General features: G+C 40.0%; 1 protein-coding gene across 1 annotated transcript; it reads left to right on the top strand.

Annotated features, from left to right (window-relative positions):
- Positions 1-1,573: 1,573 nt before the first annotated feature.
- On the top strand, positions 1,574-21,458 carry PPIL4 (peptidylprolyl isomerase like 4; the record flags this gene model as incomplete). Its single annotated transcript, XM_079550026.1, has 13 exons — positions 1,574-1,643; positions 2,301-2,368; positions 2,458-2,522; positions 4,582-4,699; positions 5,834-5,976; positions 6,913-7,009; positions 8,408-8,524; positions 9,711-9,835; positions 12,593-12,659; positions 13,515-13,626; positions 14,861-14,957; positions 15,543-15,678; positions 21,240-21,458. 13 exons carry the CDS (start codon positions 1,574-1,576, stop codon positions 21,456-21,458), a joined length of 1,434 nt encoding a protein of 477 aa, XP_079406152.1.
- Positions 21,459-23,601: the final 2,143 nt, after the last annotated feature.

The raw sequence follows: 23,601 nt of genomic DNA, 5'->3' as shown, positions 1-23,601 counted from the left end.
TCACTGGGATGGAACAGAACACCTGTTGTTTTTTGAATGCCATTGAAATGTCTCCTTCCTGTGGTTTTTCCCCTCCCTTCCCTCTTTAATTCTTTCCCTTCTCTCCCAGTCTTTCACACCTTCTCTTTTGTCCTCTCCTGGCCTGCATTAGAAATAGTGGGGCCAGCAGGAGCAGGGAGGTCATCATCCCCCTGTACTCAGCATTAGCGAGGCCGCATCTCTAGTACTGTGTTCAGTTTTGGGCCCCTCACTGCAAGAAAGACATTGAGGCCCTGGAGTGCGTGCAGAGAAGGGCAGTGAAACTGGTGAGGGGTTTGGAGCACAGGTCTTGTGAGGAGCAGCTGAGGGAGCTGGGATTGTTTCTTCTGGAGAAGAGGAGGCTCAGGGGAGACCTCATTGAACTCTACAACTTCCTGAAGGGAGGTTGTGATGAGGAGGGGTTTTGCTTCTTCTCCCAGGCAACAAACAGGACCAGGGAAATGGTCACAAGTTGTGCCAGAAGAGATTTAGATTAGACATAAGGAAGATCTTCTCTCAGAGAGTGGTCAGGCACTGCAATGGCTGCCCAGGGAGGTGGTGGAGTCGCCGTGCCTGGCAGTGTTCAAGAGGCATCTGGATGAGGAGCTGTGAGATGTGGTTTAGTTTGTGGTAGCAATGGTAATGAGAAGACGGTTGGACTAGATGATCTTATAGGTCGTTTCCAACCTTGTGATTCTATGATTCTCTCATTATCTCTTTACTCTTTTCATTCTCCTGGAGTGTAGTTAACTCTGCAAAAAATATGCATTAAAAATTGTTTCAACAAGTGTCACTTCTTCCCCAATTTTCCCAGGCTTTAATCAGTCTCACAGCACACGGGATGTCATAACAGTGTAAATATTTAGTGTAAATGATAAAACTCCTATCAGTGACTAAATAATTTTTGCCATTATTTATTTTTCCTCTTCATTATTGCACAAGTTCAGTTGGATGGGACCTTCAGAGGTGTCTTTTCCAGCTGTCTGAGCACCTCAGTACTGAGCAGAAGTTAAAGCGCGTCACTGAGGGCACCGTCCAAACGCCTCCTGACCGCTGACATCTGTGGGGCACCACCCATCTCTCTGGGAAGCCTGTTGTGGGCTTTGACCACACACATACTGAAGAAGTTTTTCCTAATGACCTGCCCAAGCCTCCCGTGGCACAGCTGTGGGTGCTTTCTTACTGAAAGGCAAAGCAAGAGCTCTGAAAGCAGCAGGTGAATAGTTGCACCTCAGCCAGCATGGACCTGCGCCAGGCGGATGTGCTTATGGCTTCAGAGTAATAAATGCGTTGTGCGATCCTGCTTCCTTCTGTCACTAACTGCCGTACAGAGTGGCTCAGAAACAGCCTTCCATCAACGCACGCTCGGTGCGGAGGCTGGGAATACGCCGGCGGTGGCTCTAAGGCTCGCACACGAGCGCAGTACCGCTGGCACTGGACCCTACCCGCCGCCAGGCGCCAGGCGGAGCCCGCCGAGCGGGACCTCCTCCGCACCGGCAGGGGGCGTCCCCGCGGCGGGCAGGGCCGGGTCGGACCGGCGGAGCGAGAGGCGGCCATGGCTGTGCTGCTGGAAACCACGCTGGGCGATCTGGTGATCGACCTCTACACGGAGGAGCGGCCCCGCGGTAGGGGCGCGGCGGGACCGGGGGTCGGACCGGGGGGAGCCGAGCGTTGGGTGGCGGTGAGGCGGGCCGCGGGGCCGGGACGGTGCGTGGGGCAGCGCCGTGCTGGGAGCTCCGCGGCGCCGCCATTTGGCGCCCGTGACGCCGCCCGGAGTTGTAGCCGCCCTTTGGCTGGCAGCATCCCCTGTGGGGAAGGGGCCGAGGCTGCTGGCCTCCTCTAGTGCGCTCAGCCCGGGCTTTGGAGCTCCGTGCTGGAACCGGGACCGTAGGAGGGTCAGAGGTTCCGTGGTACCTTCGGGTCTCTGAAGTATTGACAAACACCGACTGCTGCTGGAGAGCTTGTTTGTGTCTGTAACGAGGTGTTTATACATGTAACACACACTAACACACACTGAAAATATCGATCAGTGACAACGTCTGGCACTGAAAAGCAGCAGTGACCTTCTTTCCTGCTGCTCTAAAGGAACTGGGCAGGAAATGTGTTCCTGCGTATGCAGCTCTATTAAGGGAACCTCACAACGTCTCTGACAGTGCTTATAAAGCCCTACGCTGCCAAGTCTTCAAACGCCTGCCCCAAAAGCAGCTTTGTACACACAGTCATAAATCTATTCTTATTAGACCCAGAGTTCTTTTACTAAATATGAGTATCATTTCTTGCAGCTTGCCTGAATTTTCTGAAGCTCTGCAAGATCAAGTACTACAACTACTGTCTTATTTATAATGTGCAGGTGAGCATTCTCAGTTTTTGGTGTGGTATTTTGTTTGTTTGTCTGAATTCATAAACGTGACAGCATCTTATGTATTTTCTTTGTGACAGAGAGACTTTATCATACAGACGGGTGACCCCATGGGAACTGGCCGTGGAGGTGAATCTATATTTTGGTAAGTAAAATGTCTGGTGTTTAATCAGCAGAGAGGTAGCATGGGAGTAAAAGGTTGCACTTTGATTGTTTTCAGCTCTTTTAGGGCAGAACTGTTGTTTAGAAGTAAAATTGTTGATGCATAAGCTTCTTTGGTTATTATAGCTGAATACTTCTTTAGTTCCTACACTGATTTTAACCATTCAGAAATGTTTTATGGACAGCATTCTATCTTCAACCTTAGAAATTAAGTTATAACATGCTGTATATAAATTTCTCTTCATTTCTGAGTGAGCAGATAACTAGGTTTGATTTTGTAAGATGAGAACCATAACTAGATGCTCTGTGGAGGACACAATCATTAGCAGTTTCTACATATATGCTTTTTTGTAACAAAATGTATTTAGCTGGACAGGAGGAGAACACAGGCTGTGCTTCATTTCCTCTGCGAATTCTTATAACCTAAGCAACCTGCTGTCCTGAAAACTCACCTGAGTTCATTTTAATCACGCTGAATGTGTACTGGGAATTCAGTTTCCCTGTTAAAAATGTTAGTAGTCATGAATGTAAATGCTGAAGAAATTCACATAGCTATGGTGGAACCTGGCAAAGTACGTGTGTTCTGTATGTTTCACCATAGAATATCTTAGATTGATAGGGACATCACTGAGCTCCAATCCTCTGCTGTAGGCAGAGCTGCCAAGGATTTCTTTAGGATTTTAAAGGATTCATTTGAAATTGCTGTTAAAAATAGAATGAAAATTGCTGAGAAGAACTGAAAACCTGAGTTGGTGGAAAACACAGTATACTGAGATAAATGGCTCAGTCTGAACAGAGTTAGTGTTGCTAGACCAGTGTTGACTTCTCTAAGTCTGAGCTGTCAGAGCCTTTAAATAGAAAGCTTCGAGCATGTGAATCTGTCATGATCTTGGAAGCAGTTTAATTGTGCTAAGCAGAAGCAAGTCTGGGTGCATGTGCTTACTAGGCGTAAGCCGCTTCTGGGTAGATGAAGTTTGTTTTGATATTGTTCTTTTATAAGGATGGTTTTGGCCCATTAATGCAGCAGGTGAGGAAGGACTGTGTGTTGAGGGAATGGTGATACTGCCCTGCTGCTAGCATGTAGAATGGCAACGTTCGCTCCTATTGAAGTCCACAGAACTGACATTTCTGTTCTTGCTACCCTGGAAACTGTTGCAGGGAAACTTTAATTTGAACATTCTCTTCATAAAGACTTACAGTTGTTTAGCAAAATTAGTTCAAACACAATATTATTCCTTAAATTTGTACAAGTGCGTATATTGATCACCTCTCTGTCAATTATGGAGAGAGGTAAAAATCAAGAATAGACTTCAAAAATGGAAAACGCTTTAATGATTTACTGTATCCTGGGTAGGGTTAAGGTACTCTGTATAGTTCTGTGTGTATGGTGAACTGAGCGTACAGGCAGACTTAGTGGCTTTCTGTTTGTCATGGAAGAGAAATATGAGGCATAAAATGTGATGGTTTTACAGTGTAGGCTTAATTTATTTTGATGGAACCTTCTTATCAAAATATGCGTTCCCTTCTTGCCCTAGAAAAATGTTACGCTGCATTAGAACCATATAAGCAAGCCTCCAGAAAACCTCTGTGAAAGGCTTCAGAAAAAAAAAATCTGTTTTCTGTAATATGTAGTAGATTATGTAAGTGTACATGTCCTTAAAAACTATGCACAGATATAATGTACATTCTGGTTTTATTGATAGAATCATAGAATCACCAAGGTTGGAAAAGACCTCCAAGATCATCCCGTCCAACTGTCTACCTTTTACCAGTATTTCCTCACTAAACTCTGCCAGTACAACATCTAAACATTTCTTGAACAGCTCCAGGGATGGTGACTCCATCACCTCCCTGCCTGTTCCAGTGCCTGACCACTCTCTTGGAGAAGAAGTTTTTCCTAATGTCTGACCTAAATCTCCCCTAGGGCAAATGCCAATTAAAAAAAAAAGAAAAGAAAAGTTTTATTTTCTGTTTTATAACGTTTGTTTATCTCACTTTTAAAAATTCATTCTCCTCATAACGTGTTTATTATATATTTTCAGTAAACTGTATGGTGATCAAGCTAGATTTTTTGAGGCAGAAAAAGTGCCAAGAATTAAGCACAAGAAAAAAGGAACGGTGTCAATGGTGAACAACGGCAGCGATATGCATGGATCACAGGTCAGCATGCAGGGCTGGGAGTAAGTCTTGGTACACATCTAAGTAAGGAAAATGAAAATTCCTTGAATTTGGAACATTGACAACAGTGTTGTCATCTCAACAGCATCGTCTTATCATGGAATCACAGAATCATGGAGTAGTTTGGGTTGGAAGGGTCCTTTGAGATCACATTTCCAACCCCCTGCTATAGGCAGACATTTCTCTAGACCAGCTGGCCTTGAATGCCTCCAGGAGGGGGCATAATGTGGTCAAAAGGCTTATACAAAAAGGGCCATAGATGAGTATTTTTCATTGTGTTCCAGGTGCCAGTAGTTATTTGATTACTGAGAAGAGGTTGAAATGCTCGGCTTCAAATCCTGTCCTAGAAAGATTTGATAAATGTTGTTAGAATTTAATTCTCCATTTTTTTCCCTTCTGTTTATTCACTTTTGTTAATAATGTTATATGATTTAGCTGATATATAGAGTGGGCAGGAAAAAAGTAGTTTTTCAGTAGTTTTACAGAAAAAAGTTCCTGTAGTTAAATGTTCCATCTTAATTTGGAAACTGAATTCAGAATTTGTTTGTATGACTATATTGTATTAATGCAAGCTTTAATATCCTTGCCAAAATTATTATAAAACAGTTTTTCAAAGTGGTGGTGTTTCCAGTTCATCTGTGCAAAGCTTTTGCTGTAGATGTGTTTAAAGCCCTATCTCACGTAATGATACTATTTCTGAATAATTATTTTGGATGCATTGTCAGTCATTTTTGTGGGTTAAAATGCCTCACATGAAACATTAATATGTTTGAATTGAAAAAAAGCTTTTTTTTTTTTTTTTTTTTTTTTTTTACATGATCAAAGAGCAACTTAAAAAAAAGCCCTACAGTTCTGTTCCACCTACAGCTTGTTGTAATCTATGGAGTTAATTTTCCTGCTTCTATGCACTGTTAGTTTAAAACAAAAAACAAAAAAGTTATATAATCTTTTAGAAACAATGGCATTTGTATTGATAGTTAAGAATGCAGTTTGCTAGCATGTAGCCATATGGCAATAAATGCAATTACCACTAGCATTACCATAGCTTCTTTGTAAGGAAGGAAAGATTTCAAGAAAAAAAAATTGCTGTGGATGATTTTGTATCTTCTTTTGTAGTTTCTTATTACAACAGGGGAAAACCTGGATTATCTGGATGGTGTGCATACAGTATTTGGAGAAGTGACTGAAGGCATGGATGTATTGAAGACAATTAATGAAACCTTTGTGGATAAAGATTTTATCCCGTATCAAGATATCAGGTGTGATTGCATTTAACCTCACTTTTTGATTAATATGTTATAATTTAAGAAATTTATCTCTTTGGAAACTAAATTAATATAGCAATACAAAGTGACTTGTATTCTTTTATCTTTATATTATTGGTCAAATGCTTTATAATCATGTCTTAATAGGAATTTCTTCTAAAAGGAACTTAGTATTTATTATGGAAGCGTGTCATGAGTTAATGAGTCATGAGCCATTAATCTGTAAATCAGTATAGATATCTCTTCTCATATGGATTCTGTGTTTTATGTAGTTGTTGAAGAACTTGCAGAACAGGGATGGAAGTGTCCAAGCTAAGCTGTAGGACACTACACTGGTGATGGACACCAGAATAATCGGTGGTCGCTCTAAGCAGTTTTGTTCCTTTGGGTTCTTTAGTGAATTCTTTGTGTAGTTTGAGAAGTTAGGAAACAGCAAAAAGATAAAATGTTGCTTCGGGCATCAGGGGGAAATTCTTTACCCAGAGAGTGGTGAGGTGCTGAAACAGGCTGCCCAGAGAGGTTGTGGATGCCCTGTCCTTGGAGGTGTTCAAGGCCACACTGGATGGGGCCCTGGGCAGCCTGGTTTAGCATTAAACGTGGAGGTTGGTGGCCCTGCATGTGGCAGGGGGGTTGAAGATTCATGATCCTTGAGGTCCCTTCCAATCCTGGCCATTCTGTGATTCTGTGTTTTTAGACTTTACTAGACTGTAGACTGGAAATAGCTCTCTAAGAAAACAAACAGATACTAGAATAAGAAAATGTGCATCTGTTGCCTTTACAGAAGCATCAGTTTTAGTATTTACAAGCATGTTCTATGTTTGACTTTTTGGGATATAGCTGGGAATCACCAAGGCTGGTTTCCTTTTATTTGAGTAAAGATGATTTTATTTGCTTGTGACTGGTGCTGATCTTGATGTTGCTTTCTATTAGGATAAATCATACAGTAATTCTGGATGATCCGTTTGATGATCCACCTGGCTTGCCCATTCCTGATCGCTCACCAGAGCCTACTAAGGAACAGCTCGATGTGAGTCTTTGTGATGGCTTCTTGGGGAAAAGTTGGGAGAAAGAATTAAACAAGTAGATCCTTGTTAGTCACCAGCACAGGCTTTGTCAAAATTCGTATCTTTAATAGTTTGTAAATTCTTTACCATAGGAGGATAAGAGATGCTTTTCTACTGTGCCAGCTTGAGTTCTGATACGTGAAATGCTTGTCGTCTTTTTGGGGATATTGCTGTGTTTAAACAAATACCTGTTTAATCTGTCAGAAAATGATGGAAGTTATTTGAGTGATTTGCTGTCCTGTGGTGGCATAAGTTTGGAAAGCCGTAGTTCAGATTTCTAATTAAAGACTATTTAAGCACAACATTCAGAATATTCACCTCTGATGTTACTTTTTTTTTTTGTACACTCTTCTGGTGGAACACAAATATTACTACATTTTTTAATATGAAATTGCTTGTTGTTGGTTCTCTTTTATATTGAGAAATGTTCTGTTTGTATTTCATTGTAAGCATTCTTGGTCATTCTTTTATGTCTCCAAGCATACATACTGTTGTGGTGTATTTCTTTAGACAGAAGGAACGTGCTAGAAATTTAGTTGTAGTGAATAACTTAGTCACAGCATACAGTTATGAAAGTTGCCAAGTGATACTACCTCTTTATATGGATACAGTTCTTTCAAGCAATGAATACGTTAACCAGAGAGAATACTGTTCGTCTTTAAGCTTAATAGATACATAATTGCAAGATTGAAATTAGGCTTTGGAGGTACATCTGTACTCTCACATACCGTCAGATCTGCTGAACAGTATAAGAAATTTTATATCTCACTGCCCAACTTGGCAGAAACTTGAAAGCTTGCTCTTAGTTTTCCCCTGCCTGTGGCATGACAGAAGATACAGCTTTTGATGTATTTGAAGTATTTGTAGGAGCAGCAGTGTTCTAGAGATACCGATGAGGGGAGAACCTTAAACTTCAAATCTTCCTGGTGGTAGATGTGCAGAGATATGTTGTTGTTGTTGTTGCAGTACATTATATTTAGTATGGTCCTATAGGACACAACAGAAATTTGTGGTGTTCATTGTTTCATTTCTGGCAGGAACTATCTAGATTAGACATGAGCTGATGCTTGTGATGAGTTGCTGAGTATGAGGTTGTAAAAGAATTCAGAAGATCAAACTGTGTTCAGTTCAAATTGAGCCTGAAAGTTCGTATGTAGTTTATGGTGCCTGAAGTTCATGAGGGTAGCATCTCTTCTTTTTTGACCTGAGTGGAGAGAACAAAAGGAAAGACCAGCTCTGCAGAGATACGTGGCTGGAGCATTTTTCTTGTCTTGGGGGGAGAAAGTGATATCCAAGTAATATTTGGAAATAGAGAATTTTTGGCCTGGAGTTTAATTAATTTTTTTCTTCAATTTTTTCAGAGTGGAAGAATAGGAGCAGATGAAGAAATTGATGACATGAAAGGACGGTCTGCAGATGAAATAGAAGAAGTTCAGGCAGAAAAAGAGGCAAAAACTCGTGCCATTCTTCTGGAAATGGTGAGCATCGTTTTCTCTTTACCTTTCTGGTGTTATTTCTGTTTCTGTATATGCATGTGCTTCTTGTATTATGTGTAGAAAGTTGTAGAAATTTATCTTGAAATTGCTGATATGATGTCATGGCTCAGAATCCATGCTATTACATGTCTGTGGTACAATGAAAAGAAGTAAGCATGAGCACTTGATATTTGTGACTTATAGGAAGTGGTTTTTGTCAGTGCTGTATCATTTTCAGGGCCAGGAGGAGGCCTAGGAGTGAATCCAATTTTAAAACTTAACATACATAATGTGCTGCTGAATGTCTTTAATCCCCAAAAAAGGTTTAGCCTGCATGGGAGAGAGCTGGGCAAACTTGAAATAGACTCTTCACAGTAGTTTACATCTATCCTGTGTGTAATGGCTGTCTTCCTTCTGTGGGATTATCTGAAATTTAACATTTGCTACAGTGTTGCAGAAGATCTACAGCCCTGTGTTCTTGTTTTGCATCAGCATTGGGCCACTGATGTGTTTTCTTGGATAAAGCTGTCTTTAAAATTAAAAAAAAAAAAAAAAAAAAAAAAAAAAAAAAGGGGGGGGATGTGAACCAATGTGATAATGAGTGTTGCTGGATGGTTTGCAGTAGGGAGCAATGTTATCTAAGCTGAAGAGATTTAAAAAAAAACGTAGTGTACTGTTTGTTTCACTGATTTCAAAGACAAACCTAAAAACTCACAGCAGTTAGTTTCATTGTTCCTTTGTCAAAACAGTAAACTTCTCTGGCACTGTCGTGTGCTTAAGCTATTTTCTGAAATATGTTCCTTACTTGTGTTATTTTGCTTATCTAACAAATGTACATTTACCTTTTTATTAGCATATTAAGTGAAATAGACATAAGTTGTTTATTATCAGTAGTCTTTCATTCAAGTTTTTAAAGAAGTGCTGTAATACAGTGGGAGATGTTGTGATTGTTTGTATTTTCCTCTGGAACTTAGATTGCTGGTTTTGATGTGGGAATTTTGACCAGAGATTGCATACATCAAAGTTGTGTGCACTGTAAGCAAGTGTTGCCTCTAAGCAGGCCTGAGTGCTGGCTCCCTTCTGTCTTTCTGAACCAAGTTGTGTGATTGTAATTTCTCATCCTTATTAAGCTAGGATGAACTAAAATTTATGGACAGAAATGATGAAAGTCTATTTCTGAACCCCACAGGTGGGAGACTTACCAGATGCAGAAGTCAAGCCACCAGAAAATGTGCTGTTTGTTTGTAAACTGAATCCCGTGACCACAGATGAAGACCTAGAAATAATATTTTCCCGATTTGGTCCAATTAAAAGGTAATTATTGTAATGTGAAACAGAATGCTTTCTTCAAACTGAGCATGATGCCCATCAGTGTTATTTAGGTTAAGTAGTTATTCTGGTGTGTCTAGTAATTTACCCACTGTCAGACCGCAGCAGTGGTGATACAAAGTCACATCTCACCAGCTGAATATCCTGTCCCCACAGTTGGTTTGAGTGAACACCTAGGGGAAGTACAGGAGCAAATGAGACAAATATGGGACTTTCCCCAGTCCTCCACCCTTTCCCTCCTTTCAGTAGTTTACAGTTCAGCTGCTGCATAAGCTAGATACAGTCACTGGGTGGGGTTGCTTTTTTTGTTTGTTTGTTTTTGTGAGAACTTGTACAGTTTTGGATAAAGCAGTACTCATTTGTAGCACCCAGTATGTTCTGTCTTAAAGTGTTCCCTGTACCTGCTGTCTTCTTCAGTTTCGAGCCTGGCTCCTAGTAGTTGCAGTTGATTTCCTCTTAAGTTGGTGTGGGGGATAAAAAAAAAAAAAAAAAAAAAAAAAGAAAGAAAAAAAAAAAAGATGGGTAGTGAAACCAACTTTCCTATTACTCTCAAATGTATCCAACTTTCCTATAACTCTCTAATGTATATAATCCCAAATAATCTTTTTTTTTCTGGCTAGGTGTACAAGTGTGCATACTTCATAGAGGAATTTTCCTTGCCTTGTTTCCCTTTTCTCAACTTTTTTCTATTATTCTGTTTTCACCTCAAGATGAGAGGGCTAGAACTGCTTACAGCATTAAAGAAATTACAGAGTTACAGTGGCACAGTGATATTCTCCACTTTGTTTTCAGCCTTATCTAATTACTCCTGGGGCTACGAATGCTTTAAAACCTGGGCTGTTTTCACCGTGTTGATTTCACAAAAAAAAAATCATATAGATTTTAGAGTCTTTCTCTTTTAATTAATTGTAATTAATTGTCAGCTCAGGTTCTGTCACTTTTCACAAGGCACAATTAGGATTTTTCCCCCCATGCTCATCTGACTGTGTTTGTCTGCACTGATGGTCACTTTCTCCTTCGTTGTGCAGTTAGACTCCTAGGAACTTGGCAATTTTTTTCTGTCTTGAACTATTTAATACTGTCCCCAAACTCCATGAGTGACCTCCTTAGTTTCTTAAGAGAGAATGACAATTTATGTCTTGCACTTGCTTATTAGTACAGTCATCTTGTGTGCTGTTATTGCTTAGTTTCCCCCAAAACCTTTGTTGCAGGAATTTATTAGAACTTCCAGAGAGATTTCAGAAGTGTATCACTAGCACTACCCCTTTTAGAGAACTTCAGTTAGGTGTATTGAGATGGTCTCGAGTCTCCTATTTATTCAGAAGCTCAGTAAGCCAGCATTGGGTTCCTTTTCTACTGGTTTGTGCAGGATTGACAGCAGGCATGCAGACCTGCAGACCACCAGATCCTTCTCTAGACTCTGTAGGATGGATGTGAGAAATTGGCACTGCATTGCTATCCTTACAAATGGAGCATAATTTTTGGATGTCCTAGAGACTTTTTACAGTTTATCAGTTTGTTTAATAAACTGTTCTGCAGTCCTTCCACTTTCAAATAGATCCTCTGAATAATCCACAAAGAGAAGGGATGTTGCACATGTCCTGCTTTCACAAATCACAGGCTGCCTCCTAATTCTCACCAACAAGCTCTCCTCTGGGTCATCTGTCACCCTCAGGTGGAGCTTGATACATTCTAGCTGCTCTCTCACATAAAGAGCAGCTCTGCTGCATTGCCTCACTGACACGACTTTCCTAAAAAGTGAATAGCCATCCATGACAGCATTCCTGTTATGCAAGCTGTCCTTCCATGTCTTCATGATCACAATAAGATCATGTTCTGTGACCTCATACAGATCTCTAGTGCCTCCTGTTTAATTCTCATGCTGCATGCATTAGTATACAGGCACTTTAGGGAAGTAGAGGGTGAAGGTATCCCTAGAGGGATACTTTCTTCTCAATTAATGGCTGCTGAAGAGAATTCATATAGCTTGTATGAGCAGTCTTTTCTCCTTCCTCTTTTTTTCATCTTGACCACCGTGTGGATTGTGTGTTAAATCCTAGTATGTCAGTTGCTCAGTGCAGATGAAGGACATTCAGGTCTCACACTGATATCCCATTTACTGTACTGGTTGACTGTTTCAAACTTTGTGAGCAGAATTCTCACATTATGGCAAGAGTTTGGCAGTACTTATGCACACTATCATTATTCCCATTTTGCATTTCCTAATCCAATAGTTCAGGCTTCATTTTTTTTATTCAGTGAGCTTCCTGATAAGATGGCTGCTCATGAGCTACCCTCTAAAAGGAGAAATTTGTCACAGTATCTGTTTAAACTTTCCTTTTCCTTCATAAAACCAGAATGTGAGGTTTATTTTCTTCCATTAGTGAAATGTGAAAGACTTGATCACCAGCAGTAACGTTGAAAAAATAATTATATTTCATCAGAATTTCATCCCTAGCTCTACAATTCATTCTTATTTCACATTTCAAGGTAAGGACTTGTGAGTTAAGTATAGTAGTTACTCAACTGATCAATGTCACATGTGCCTTCTCTGTGCAGAAACATTACTGCCTTACCAGGGATTTCAGAATCAACTGTTACAATACTTTTTAGGCCTGTTTTTTTTTTTTTTTCCCTTTTATATTTTAACTGTTTGTTATTCTTCCTTTTAATCAGTGCTTGCCTGTCTTATGCTTTGTGCTCCAGAAGCACTAACGTTTTAATTTCCTGACAATTTTTCAGCTGCGAAGTGATTCGAGACTGGAAGACTGGTGAATCTCTTTGTTATGCTTTCATTGAGTTTGAAAAGGTATGGTTTTTAATTATGCTGTATATAGATTTTGCTTGTGCAAGTTCACTTTCAGTATACTTCCATTAAAGAACAGTACAATCCTCAAGTGTGGGGTACCTGACATTTTCTCTTACTGACTTAGTTACAGAAATTGTAGGTCCTAAAGCAGGCCAAAGTCTTGATTCAGCCTAGCAATACCAATATGTACTTAGCCTGCCTTGAAGTCAGTGGATTTGGAGCAGGTCTTTTTATTTCCCAGAGCATGCTTTCTAACAGTTTTGAAGAGTAAAAGAAGGGAATGTTGGGAGGAGTACTGCATAAAGAGAGGAAAAAGAATTGAAGATGGTAGATGGGTAGTACTACAGATGCAGTACTGTACCCTATGTTCAGTTTGTAAATTGTGTCAGCTTTAAGCTGCTCTTACAGTGTTAGGAGTTTTCTTTATGGTGTATAACTTCTTCACAGAGACTTTCTGATAGTCTCTAATCTGTGAGGAAAACTAGACAACACTGGAAAAGTCAGAAGACAGTTCTTTAGCCTGCTTGTGTTCTTAAAATAGAACTTCTGTTACCTATGTTGTTGTCCCTTATTCCCTTTTTTTCCCTAAATGTTACATATACTTTTTAAAGTGGTGAAATAAAATGAAAAAAAGATGGAACTTGGGATGTTTACACTGGGACAAAGCATAATTATTTCTTTTGAAATGGTACAATGCAAAAACTGCTGTGGTTTGGGCAATTTTAGAAAAATACTCCGTGGAATGTTGTTTGGAAAACGTGTACCAGTGAGCAGTCGAGTTGGTGTTTGAGCTCTTCAGTAAATACTGTTATGAAATAGTCACGAGTGCTCATTTTCTGGAAATGTTAATATCAGGAGGAAGACTGTGAGAAAGCCTATTTCAAAATGGACAACGTGCTGATAGATGACAGACGGATACATGTGGATTTTAGCCAGTCTGTTGCAAAGATTAAGTGGAAAGGAAAAGGTGGGTACACTTGTGATTCTTTGACTCCTAATTAACTCCTAAGCTGTGACTTCCGAACTATAAATAGTGATGTAAAGAGAAGCAATTGAGAACTTAAATCATCTCATTTTTGAGGATGTGAATTTCCTGGCAGCACAGGAACACAGAGCAACAAAGTGTCTAGCTCTTCTCTTCACTTCTTCCATAAGGAAGAATGGAAGGGTTTCCTACTGCTACTTTAACTGGGTAGGTCAGAAAGAAAAAAAATATTTTACCATAGATTGTCTTTTACTAGATAGATTTTTGCCAGTTAATCATGAGCTCCTCATCTCAAACTTTAGAAGTGTTGCCTTTGGAGATACTTACAGCAACATAGTATAGCAGTACAGCGTTACTTTCTGGGTACTTTTCATTATTCAGTGTATAGCAATTGAAGGTATAGGACAAAAAGTGAATATTTGGGCTAGGGTTATCACCTCTGTAGGCCAACCTTATTGTACAGCTTGTTGAGGTCTTTATAAACTGAATTACATGGAATTTTTTTCTTTTTCTGGAGCAACATAGATCTAAATTTTCCTAAGTATTGGAAAGCTAAACTATACTGTCATTTTGTTGGACTTATCTGGTACCCATAGAGTGACACAGGCAAAGGAGTGTCATTCCCCTTTGGTTGCTGTTTCTGACCTAGCCGGGCAATAGCAGGTTTCAGATGTGACCGGGAGGTGGCAGCACGTTGCTATGAAATAGTATCTTGGTCTGTGAGCTGCTGTTGCCAAGTGAATGAATGGACAGAGAAGTCTGTGATGTCCCTCTTAAGTCATAACACTTTTTGGATGAATTCAGATGGAGATCTGCAGCTGTCTCAGAGGTTTCCCTTATGCACGTGGGAGTAGAAAGTCATTTAATAATGAGGGTAGTCTTTAGAAAACAGAATTTTAAGTAGCGTGACATAGGCCCTGTAGAGAAAGAGGGACTGAAGTAGTTTTAAATCCTGCTTTGTGTTGATGTTCATATTTCATCTCCACTGTACATGAGTGAAGAGAAAGCCATATGCTTTTTAATGAGATCTGCAAGCAAGAGAAGCACAGAGTCATGATTTGTACTACACGCTTCTACTCTGACATTCAGATGTCAGTGTTGCTAGGAAGAGCCCTCAAACTCATAAAAGGAATGCAGTGGTAGGTGTGAGTCTTACTGATTTTTTTATTTTTTTTTTCTTTTTAGTTCTGCCAACTAATTTTTTTTCTGCCAACAGGTGGGCAGTACACCAAGGATGATTTCAAAGACTACGAAAAGGAACGTGATAAACCTTCAAAATTTGCTCTAAAAGAGAAGGTGAAACCAAAGCAGGAGTATCCTTTTTCAGTCAAAGGCATTTTTTGTGCCAAGGAGAGCTTATGAAAGCAGGCTGGGAAAGATTTCATATTATTAAAGCTTGCCAAGTGAATGTTTTTGCTACCACTTCACGTTTGAGATAGAATTAAGCGTTTTGCCTGTTTCATATGATGACTTGTGTGAATTTAATGAAATCAGAATATGCTGTTTCATTTTTGGGTTTTATTCAAGTAATTATTGTTTCCTATGTAGATCCATAGAGTGGCATAAGGCATAACAGAGAATTTTGGTTTTGCATGGGATCTGCTGTATCCACAATGAAAGAAGAGCGGTAACGAAATGTTGTTTTGTGATCCTGCTTTCCTCGTGGTGCAGAAAACTGTAACTTGTTCAGAGATCCACAGGTAGAAAAAAAATAAAAAACTGAGATCTGGCTGTACAGTTTATCAGGATAAGATTCAATTGTTTAGGATCAGTTGAATTTTTCAGTACCTGTATGTCTTGGTAAACCCTGTCTGGTAAATTGGGGTTAGTCTCCTTTATGAACTTCTCTGTTCTTATACTTATTAAGTAACAAATCTGTTCTTAACCAATACTATCAGTGCTAAGTATGACCTTGTGCTTGATGAGGAAGAAGAATCTCAAACAATTCAGTCACACTTGGCTAAAAAACAGAAGAAGAAAAAGCACTACCACTCTGAAGACGAAGAAGATGACAAGAGGACCAAAAAATACAAGGTACTTAGCTCTCGTTGAATGAATGATTTAACTTTATATCAGTTTCTTGCTCTATTAAGAGAAGCCAGGAAGAAGTAATCTGATTTACAACTGAGGACCCTGTGTGCAAAGTCCCACAAAGTACAGCAGCTGTGAATGTACAGAAGGCTAATGTTGTGAAGCTTTCCTGGGTCTTTCTGGACTTCGGGAAGCGAGGCATGGATGTTTTGGCAAAAAGCCACTCAGAATAAGAGGCAATGTAGCCTCTCAAAGGGTGGAAGATCTTCAGCATTTTGAACCTGCTATTCCCAGCCATAAACCAGAAGTTCATGAAATTTCATGAATGCAAACTATTTCCGATATTCTTGCCAAAACTTTGTGCGTTGGCTTTCTCCCATGTGGAACCAGAAACACAGTCTCTTTGCATTGTCTATTTTTTTGGTTTTTTTTTTTTTTTTTTTTTGACGTTGTTTTGGAAGCGTTTGTGTAAGATTTGTATGCCTGTTTGCTTGGATCCAGACTGTGCTAGCATGCAGTGCTGCAGGGCAGGCTGTGTGGAAAGCTGTGAGGAGGCAGCGGTTCTGCCATTCAGTCTTTTCACTGCAGCCTCCGCAGTCAGCATTTTCACATTTTTCTGAACCTAACATAGTCAATATGCTGATCTTTCGTGGGAACTGAACGAAGGGTCAAGTACTCTTGAAATTTGAGCATTATGTAGGGGTAAGCTAAGCAAAAAATATAAACATCCAGTGTTTTAACAGTGCAGGTTTTGCGTGAGAACAAAGCTGTCTTCAAGCAACTTTGCAGAAAGTGATAAGGTTCCAGCTACAGTAAATAGAATCATCGTGGCATTTATTTTGAGTACCGTTTTAAGTGCTGTGTACAGAAAGCATACCTGATTCTGTTGTTGCATCACTTCTTGCTGTGATTCTAAAAAAAACTTTTCTCACAAACACTGGCAATGTTTTGTCACTTTTCATTCTTTTGGTCTACCGCTCACTGGTGATATCAGTCTTCTAATTACTGCTTGTGTACTAACTGGACTGGGATCCTTTGGGTGAGGGAAGGATCTGGTCAGATAAGTCTGAAGCATAAAATGTTTGCAAGGGGTCTGCCTTCATATTGTTTTGGACTTCCTCCAGTCTTTTTGGCTGATTGACAATGTGTTTTCAACATTCTTGCCACAAATATTTTTGCATGTAAGAGCTGCTCTTGAAAGTTCAGAAAATACACGTACAGAACTGGCTGGTCATGTGTTATCAGCAGAGAACATTTAAAAATCATTCAGATGCCTCTTCACTGTGCTCACGTTCGCTTTTTGTCTCTACAAACATTCAGTAAGTGTTGGTGAGTGTCACTGAGCGTCAGTTTTTCTGCATGGAGGCATTCAGTAACACACCTTTGCTTCATATGTGTTGGAATATTGGTGGGAAGGCTCAGCCTCTACTACCGTATCACTGACATCCACCTCTGATGTTCTGTACCAACATCAGAAAATAAGAGGGATTACTTTGGGGGCAGCTGTTGTAAAAGAATATAGTTAAGTTTTGTTACTTTATATACATTATTTTAATTTTTTTAATGAAAACATGTACAAAAGAGAGCAGCAAAACCATAGAACTAGCGGGATATGTGACCCTGTTTTTGTGAAACTAATACATCATCCAGGTTTGATGGCAATGGTTGCAGTTCTTCCTGAGCTCTCAAAGTATCAGATATTTTTGATGAAATTTTACTCTTCCTGTACTTCATCCCTCAGAATAGTTGTTCACAAATGTGCGTACGGCCAAAAATTGCACAAATAAGGTGTGACTGTGAAGTGAGGGGTAGTTCTCACTGGTAAGAGAGGGCTTATAAAAGTCTGGTAAAGAGACATTTTTAACTGCAACGTAATACATTCCATTTGAGAATTGGCATGTTGACTTCAAGTGGAGTTGCAAATAAAGAAACTGATGATTTTTTTGCAATCTTGAAACCTGTACTCAAATTCCTTTATCAAAACAAAAAGTACATCTGCATACTTTTCACTGTTCACAGGGTCATGTTTAGCCAGTGCATCACAATGCATAAACTTATTTGCCATCCCTTGAGGCAGTGCCCTGTGGGATTCTGTCCAGGCAGGGTTAATAGCGCAGCAATGTTCAGTTGGTTCTGAGGGAAGAGCTGCTGCCATGATGGCTGCGGCTTGGACATGCCTGCTCTTGTACAAATGAGTTTTGTGTATTTAGTTCCACATAGAATATCTGTGAGTGATTTCAATGTGGCTCTTTCCAGGTAAACTTTGCTGGCAGCTTAGCTGACAAATCATACTTAGAATATACTATATATATATTGTGTGTGTGTGTATATATGTTAGTTTATAATTGAGTCTTAACCTGGGGAACTCGTACCATAACCAAGGAGGGAGATGTGTTCCTGAGGCAGTGCCTGAGGCCTGCACAAAGCAAAATAGTATGGAACTTTTTGGATCAGTAGCACATTTAGTATAAGCAAACGGTTTTCCCTTAAACCTATTTTAGAAGTAGGAGAAGCATTTGAGGTAAAAACTTTAAAACAACAGCTAACCTAACACAGTCAGTTGCCAGAGATCATAATGATTATGCATCATGTACAGACTTCTGTCCTGAACCCTTAGTATTGCAGAGGTTTTAACTGACAGAGAGCAGAGTCCAGTAATAGAAGGTTCTGGCAACTGAAATTGAAGTTGGTGCTACCAGCTCCAGCTATGACTGAAGAAAAGGGACTTTTATTTTCTGAATAGTTTCCATGATGTAGAGTTGTTTTTCTGTTCTCTTACTCTTTTTTTTTTTCTTTAGTGTATTTTGACTCATCCCTTTTCTTAGTTTGACACCAGTTTCCTGAATCTTCAGCCTCGGAGCTGAATGTTAAGAAGATATTTTTGAACCTTGTGCTGTTTGATGTGATTCCAGAGGGCTGAAGAGGTAGGGTCTTGTGGCTGCTTTTAGTAGGCAACAGGATGTGGGTCTGGAGCAAGAGGCTGCATCAGTGTGTGGGTTTGAGAATAGGATTTGGCAGAGTATTTTGATTGCTTTTGCTTGAGATCCACATTATGACTTTGTACCCTTAGCAGCTTTCTGGGTCTGTGGAGGAGTATAGCACATCTCATGGATTTCTGTTTGACGTAGGGTCTCTGAATTTCAGATTTCTGCACTTGTCATTTTAGCAAAAATATATTGATCTTTCTGTTTTTAATCCCCTCCTCTTACTGCTTATTGGACAGTGTTTGATTAGGTTTGATCAAAATCTCCTTACTGAAACTCTCTTGTTTGATCCTTTTAGCATTTAATTAGTGTGCTTTATGTACATAGAGGTGGCGTATATTTATTCTGTGCTTGTAGTCGTGGTATTTCAGAGTGGTTTACGTTCAAGAGTTGTTTGGCACACTTCTGGCAAAGTCAGTCATGACTTCCAGGGAAGTTTCTTCCCCTCTTTTAATAACTCCTTCCTCGTGTGTTCACCAACACACTGGTGACTGGATCGTGGCTTATTTGTTGGCTGATCAGAAGCAATGATCCTGCGTTGGGAAATCTGGACTTCAGCAGTGAGAAAGAAAACTGTTTTTAAGTAGTAGTCTTCTGCTTTCAAGAGGAAAACAGCATTTTTCTGACTTGGGTAGTGCACAAAGGATTCAATTTCAAATACTGTTATTACTTCTATTAATGCAGTGTTTTGAAGACTTAACGTTTTTCTACGCCAGAGAAGTGAAAGAGGTAAAATGTTAGTTAAGGAGAAATATAATTAATTTTTTGGGAACTAAGATGCAATTCATCCTCTTAATTCAAATTGCTATGTTGTTTCTTTAGTCTGCGGTGGTATTATCTGCCATGCCAACCTTTTTGTGGCACTTGCAGCTTCAGACATGCCCTGTACACCTTTGTCTCAAATGCTTTTTGAAAGATGGTTGTACTTATCTGGCTCCATGCTCATGTGACTTTTTTAATCCTTTCAGCAAGTTGCCCTTTTCTATGACATTCAAGGCAGGCTATTTGTCATTACATTCAAGTCTTCACTAGCCTTTCCCCTTGTAAATGAGGAGTTCTGTGTCTAGCTGGGCCAGCAGCCTCTCTCTGATGTTTTCTTTGTAGATTTTGTACTGAGAGTTGTTCTGTTTTTTTCCTGATTCCCCTTGTGTTCTCCCTCAGCAACAAAGCACCCTGAAGATAGCAGGGCACTGTGCCCCCACCTGCTTTACTAGCCAGTATTTTTGTCTTGTTCCACTCTGCTTCACAGCTGGGGGGTTCACCTTCTGATGTTCACTCAGTCCTTGACACAGAGAGACATGGAACCCAATTTCCTGTTCAAACATGGAAACCAAGGATTTGGGGTTTCTTTTGTAACATATTTGATAAAATACTTAAAGGGAAGTTGTGCATAATTCTGAAGATGACTGGGCAAACCTCTTATAAGTAACTGGAAGCAACAACACTCTGTTTTTGTTGATTCAGATTCCAAAAATGTACTGAAATAGAGGTCAACAATAAAGATATAGAATAAACATTTCACTACCAGTGAGATTACTGCATTCAGCAGCAGCAGCAGAAATTTTTGTTTATGTATGTAAAGATCAAATCTGTATCTGTGCATGTGTGTTGGTTCCTGGGGTTTTGTATTTCCTATTGCAACTGTAGAATTTCAGCATTATCTGCATAATCCTGAAGGCAGCATTTGCTCTTGGGAGTTTGCCCTGGGGATAATGCTGGTCGCTGCCTTTCTGGAAGAAGGTTGCTTGGAGGAGAGTTTCCACTTAAATAAAAAAAAAATTTGCTTGTTTGTGATGTGGTTTAGGTTTTAGCCATACACTATGGTAAATGTTACTGCACATATTTAGAAAAATGAAAACTAAAATTAAGAAAGAAATACAATATATTTGGTGCAAGCATTTCTCCTAGCTCATAAAATATATTACAACCCCGCTAAATATGATCTATACTTACGAGAGTATGTGTTGGTACAAAACTGTCAGGCAGTCGTACCTTCGGAAGTGGCCACTGCCTTCTTAATGCCAAGTTCTATATGTATATTCCTCCAGGATTTGGAAACTGCCTCTTGTATTTTTGCCTTCCTGAATATCTTAATTGAATACTAAGAACAAAATAGTTTCTAGCAGTACTTAAAAATGTCAGGAATTCACATGTTAAAACTCAGTGTTTTTAGTAAGAAAATGTTTTGAGTTCTGTGACTTTCCAGGTGAAATGGTAACTTTCAGAAGGATCTTGTTGTTTTAAACTGCTGTGAGGCTGGGGCCCGTATGGGTGTTGGTGTTACCACATAGTCGTTCCAGCATGTTGTGTGTCATAAATCTATCAGTGTGGCATTTCACAATCTGAGTAATGAATCCATTTCTCCTTCCTTTACTCCAATATGCTGTGTCAGTGATTTTGTACCATCCACCTATTGCTGCAAGCAAAGCAGGTGTGTGTGTGTGTTAATCCATTTCAGGTAGAATCAGCCTTAGACTGTTATGGAACCAACCATTCGTGACTCTTTCAAGCTCTTCTCATGCCTTTGTATTCTTTTCCACTTCTGTCTGTAACTGCATGTCCATCCAATTCCTTTTACAGGATTCTGATCGAAAACATGAAGGAGAACGCTGTAGAGAGAAGGTGAAGAGTGAGAAGAAAGACAGGCATCGGAGTCGCAGCCGATCTCAAGAGAGAAGTTACAGCAAACATAAAGACAAATACAGAGAAGATGTCCGAATAAGGGACTGGGATAAAAAGAGAGACAGAAGCAGAAGTCCTAAGAAATCAAAAGACAAAGAAAGGTCTAAGTACAGATGATGGAGGAGCAGGAGATACGAGGGGACTAAAATAGTGTTTTCTTCCTTCATTTACAACATGCTATCATATGACCGTGCAAATTCAAAGCAGCTACGTTCTGTCAGCTGTTTGGCCTTACAATTCTTTGAATTCCCAGTGTGTGACTTGGAGTAAGGCTTGATTCCTAAAAGGTTTTGTTGTTTGTTTTTTTTTTTTAATAAAATGTTTAACATCAGTGGAATGATTTGAGTCTCCAATGAGGAATGTTGTCTAAAGCTTTTTGGAAACGTAAACACATGCTATCAAGTGAATTGCCTACTGAAGGGATTGCAGGACATGCTTCCTTTCTGCGAGGAGAATGTACTTGTCTTTCAGCACTCTTAGATGCTGTGGTAAAGGAGTATGATAGAGAACCTGGGAGTCAAAAATGTTATGTGCATGCTCCCTCTAAAAAGGATCTGATACCATTTGCACAAGTGCTCAGTGCTCTGTTTCCTTCTTTTGAAATTAAGAGCTACAGGTTGCCTTAGTCCTGACAGCTCTCACTTGCTGAGAATGGTGCAGCAGTGCTTAAAGGCATTGAAGTGCTGCGCTGCTGCTTGCAAGGGTACTGGAAGTGCTGCACTGTACTAAATCATTTGCACTAACTTGCTCTGTTGTTACATAGATCCCTTGGCTGTGTGACATTATTGGAAGATGCCTCTCAAAACGTAAGGTTCACTTGCTACTTGGCACAGCTGCAGTCAGTGTTAAAGATCTTGAGCTCTGTCGTGTCAGGACATCCAGCTGTTGTGATGTCAGGCAAGTTGTGCTTAGGGGATAAGAAAGAAGAAAGTGATCATTGGCAGGAAGGCAGAATTTGTAACTTGCACTGCACTTGCCAAAGCCAAGATGGGATTAATTTTCAGATTTGGTGGCAGAAGTGGATCAGTTAAATCTTCATCTACAAAGGAATGCAGGTAATGTTATCAGAGTCTGGGTCTTACTGAAAGTCAGCAGGCTTTTAAATGTCCAGTTTACTCTCATGTACAAGATCTGGACATTTAAACAGTATTATTCAGTTTGCTTACATTTTAAGAACATGCATGCTCACCTCTTCCTCTCCAGAGAAAGATCTTGTGCTGATAAGAGGGAAAGAGCAGCTAAGGTTGCAGCATTCATCATTTCTTCCTCCATGAAGTTGGTGATGACTTGGAGGAGTCTGGTCTGGTGAATAAATTTAACTTTTGTGGTTGTGGTTTTGCTGTAGTGTCTGATTCTGTAGTAGGTGTGTAATAAGTTTTTTGTAGGTGGGTACCTCTCATTGGAACTTGATTTGAAGTACAAAACCAAACTCTTAACTACTTGGTGGACATGAGGAGTTGCAACATGTTGGTCTGCCCTGGAGGCCAGGAGCAGTTCTAATCTGCTTGGTGAGTGCATTTGAATGCACTGCATGCAGAAAGTGGACTTCGAACCAACAAACTTCTATGGGAAGGCTGCTGCTGAAGGAACAAAAGAAATTTACTCCATGGCAGAAGATTCTGACTAAGCTGGCCAGGCCAGATGCCTACAGCATTCAGACCAAACTGAGCAAGAATACTGAATGGTATTGTGTACAGATAGGAATGCGCTTTCCAGAAACAGCTGTATTCCCTTTGGTTTGTAAAGATTAAGTATATTTGGCTTAAGAGGCTGCCTTTGCTAATTCTCTCCTTGCTAACTTGTGTATATTCCAAAGCATGGAACTAGAAATTCAGTTTCCATAACTGTGTCTAAGTTATTGGGGGCTTTCATGGAAGCCTGTTCTTGGGAGTGTGTTGGGGCCTGGGGCTGAGTGCTGCACACTGTTCTCATCAAGATTTCTGCCTTCAAAAGAAGGTTTCCATAGAACCCCACAAGACCAAGATGTGGTGCATTTGGAGTAGTGCTGCTGAGGCAGTAGATTTTTCTCATGTTCTTCCTGCTCTGTTAAAGAAATAATGTTTGTGCTGGCATGCTGTCCTCAGTTCTTCTTTTTTGGTAGCACATTATTAACATGAAAAACATTGACCTAGGTTGACAGGGAAGTGGGGGTGCTGAACAGTTAGCTTCTTGCTGTTTTTCGGAAGTGGCAGTCATAGTAAAGAAAGGTTCCACTCTGCTGGAAAAGCTGGATTCTTACTGGACACCCAAGAATCCCTTT

Source organism: Tetrao urogallus (genome assembly GCF_951394365.1).
Source record: "Tetrao urogallus genome assembly, chromosome: 2".
NCBI lineage: Eukaryota > Metazoa > Chordata > Aves > Galliformes > Phasianidae > Tetrao > Tetrao urogallus.
The sequence above is the reverse complement of the archived record's forward strand: the minus strand, read 5'-3'. Positions and strand labels throughout refer to the sequence as shown.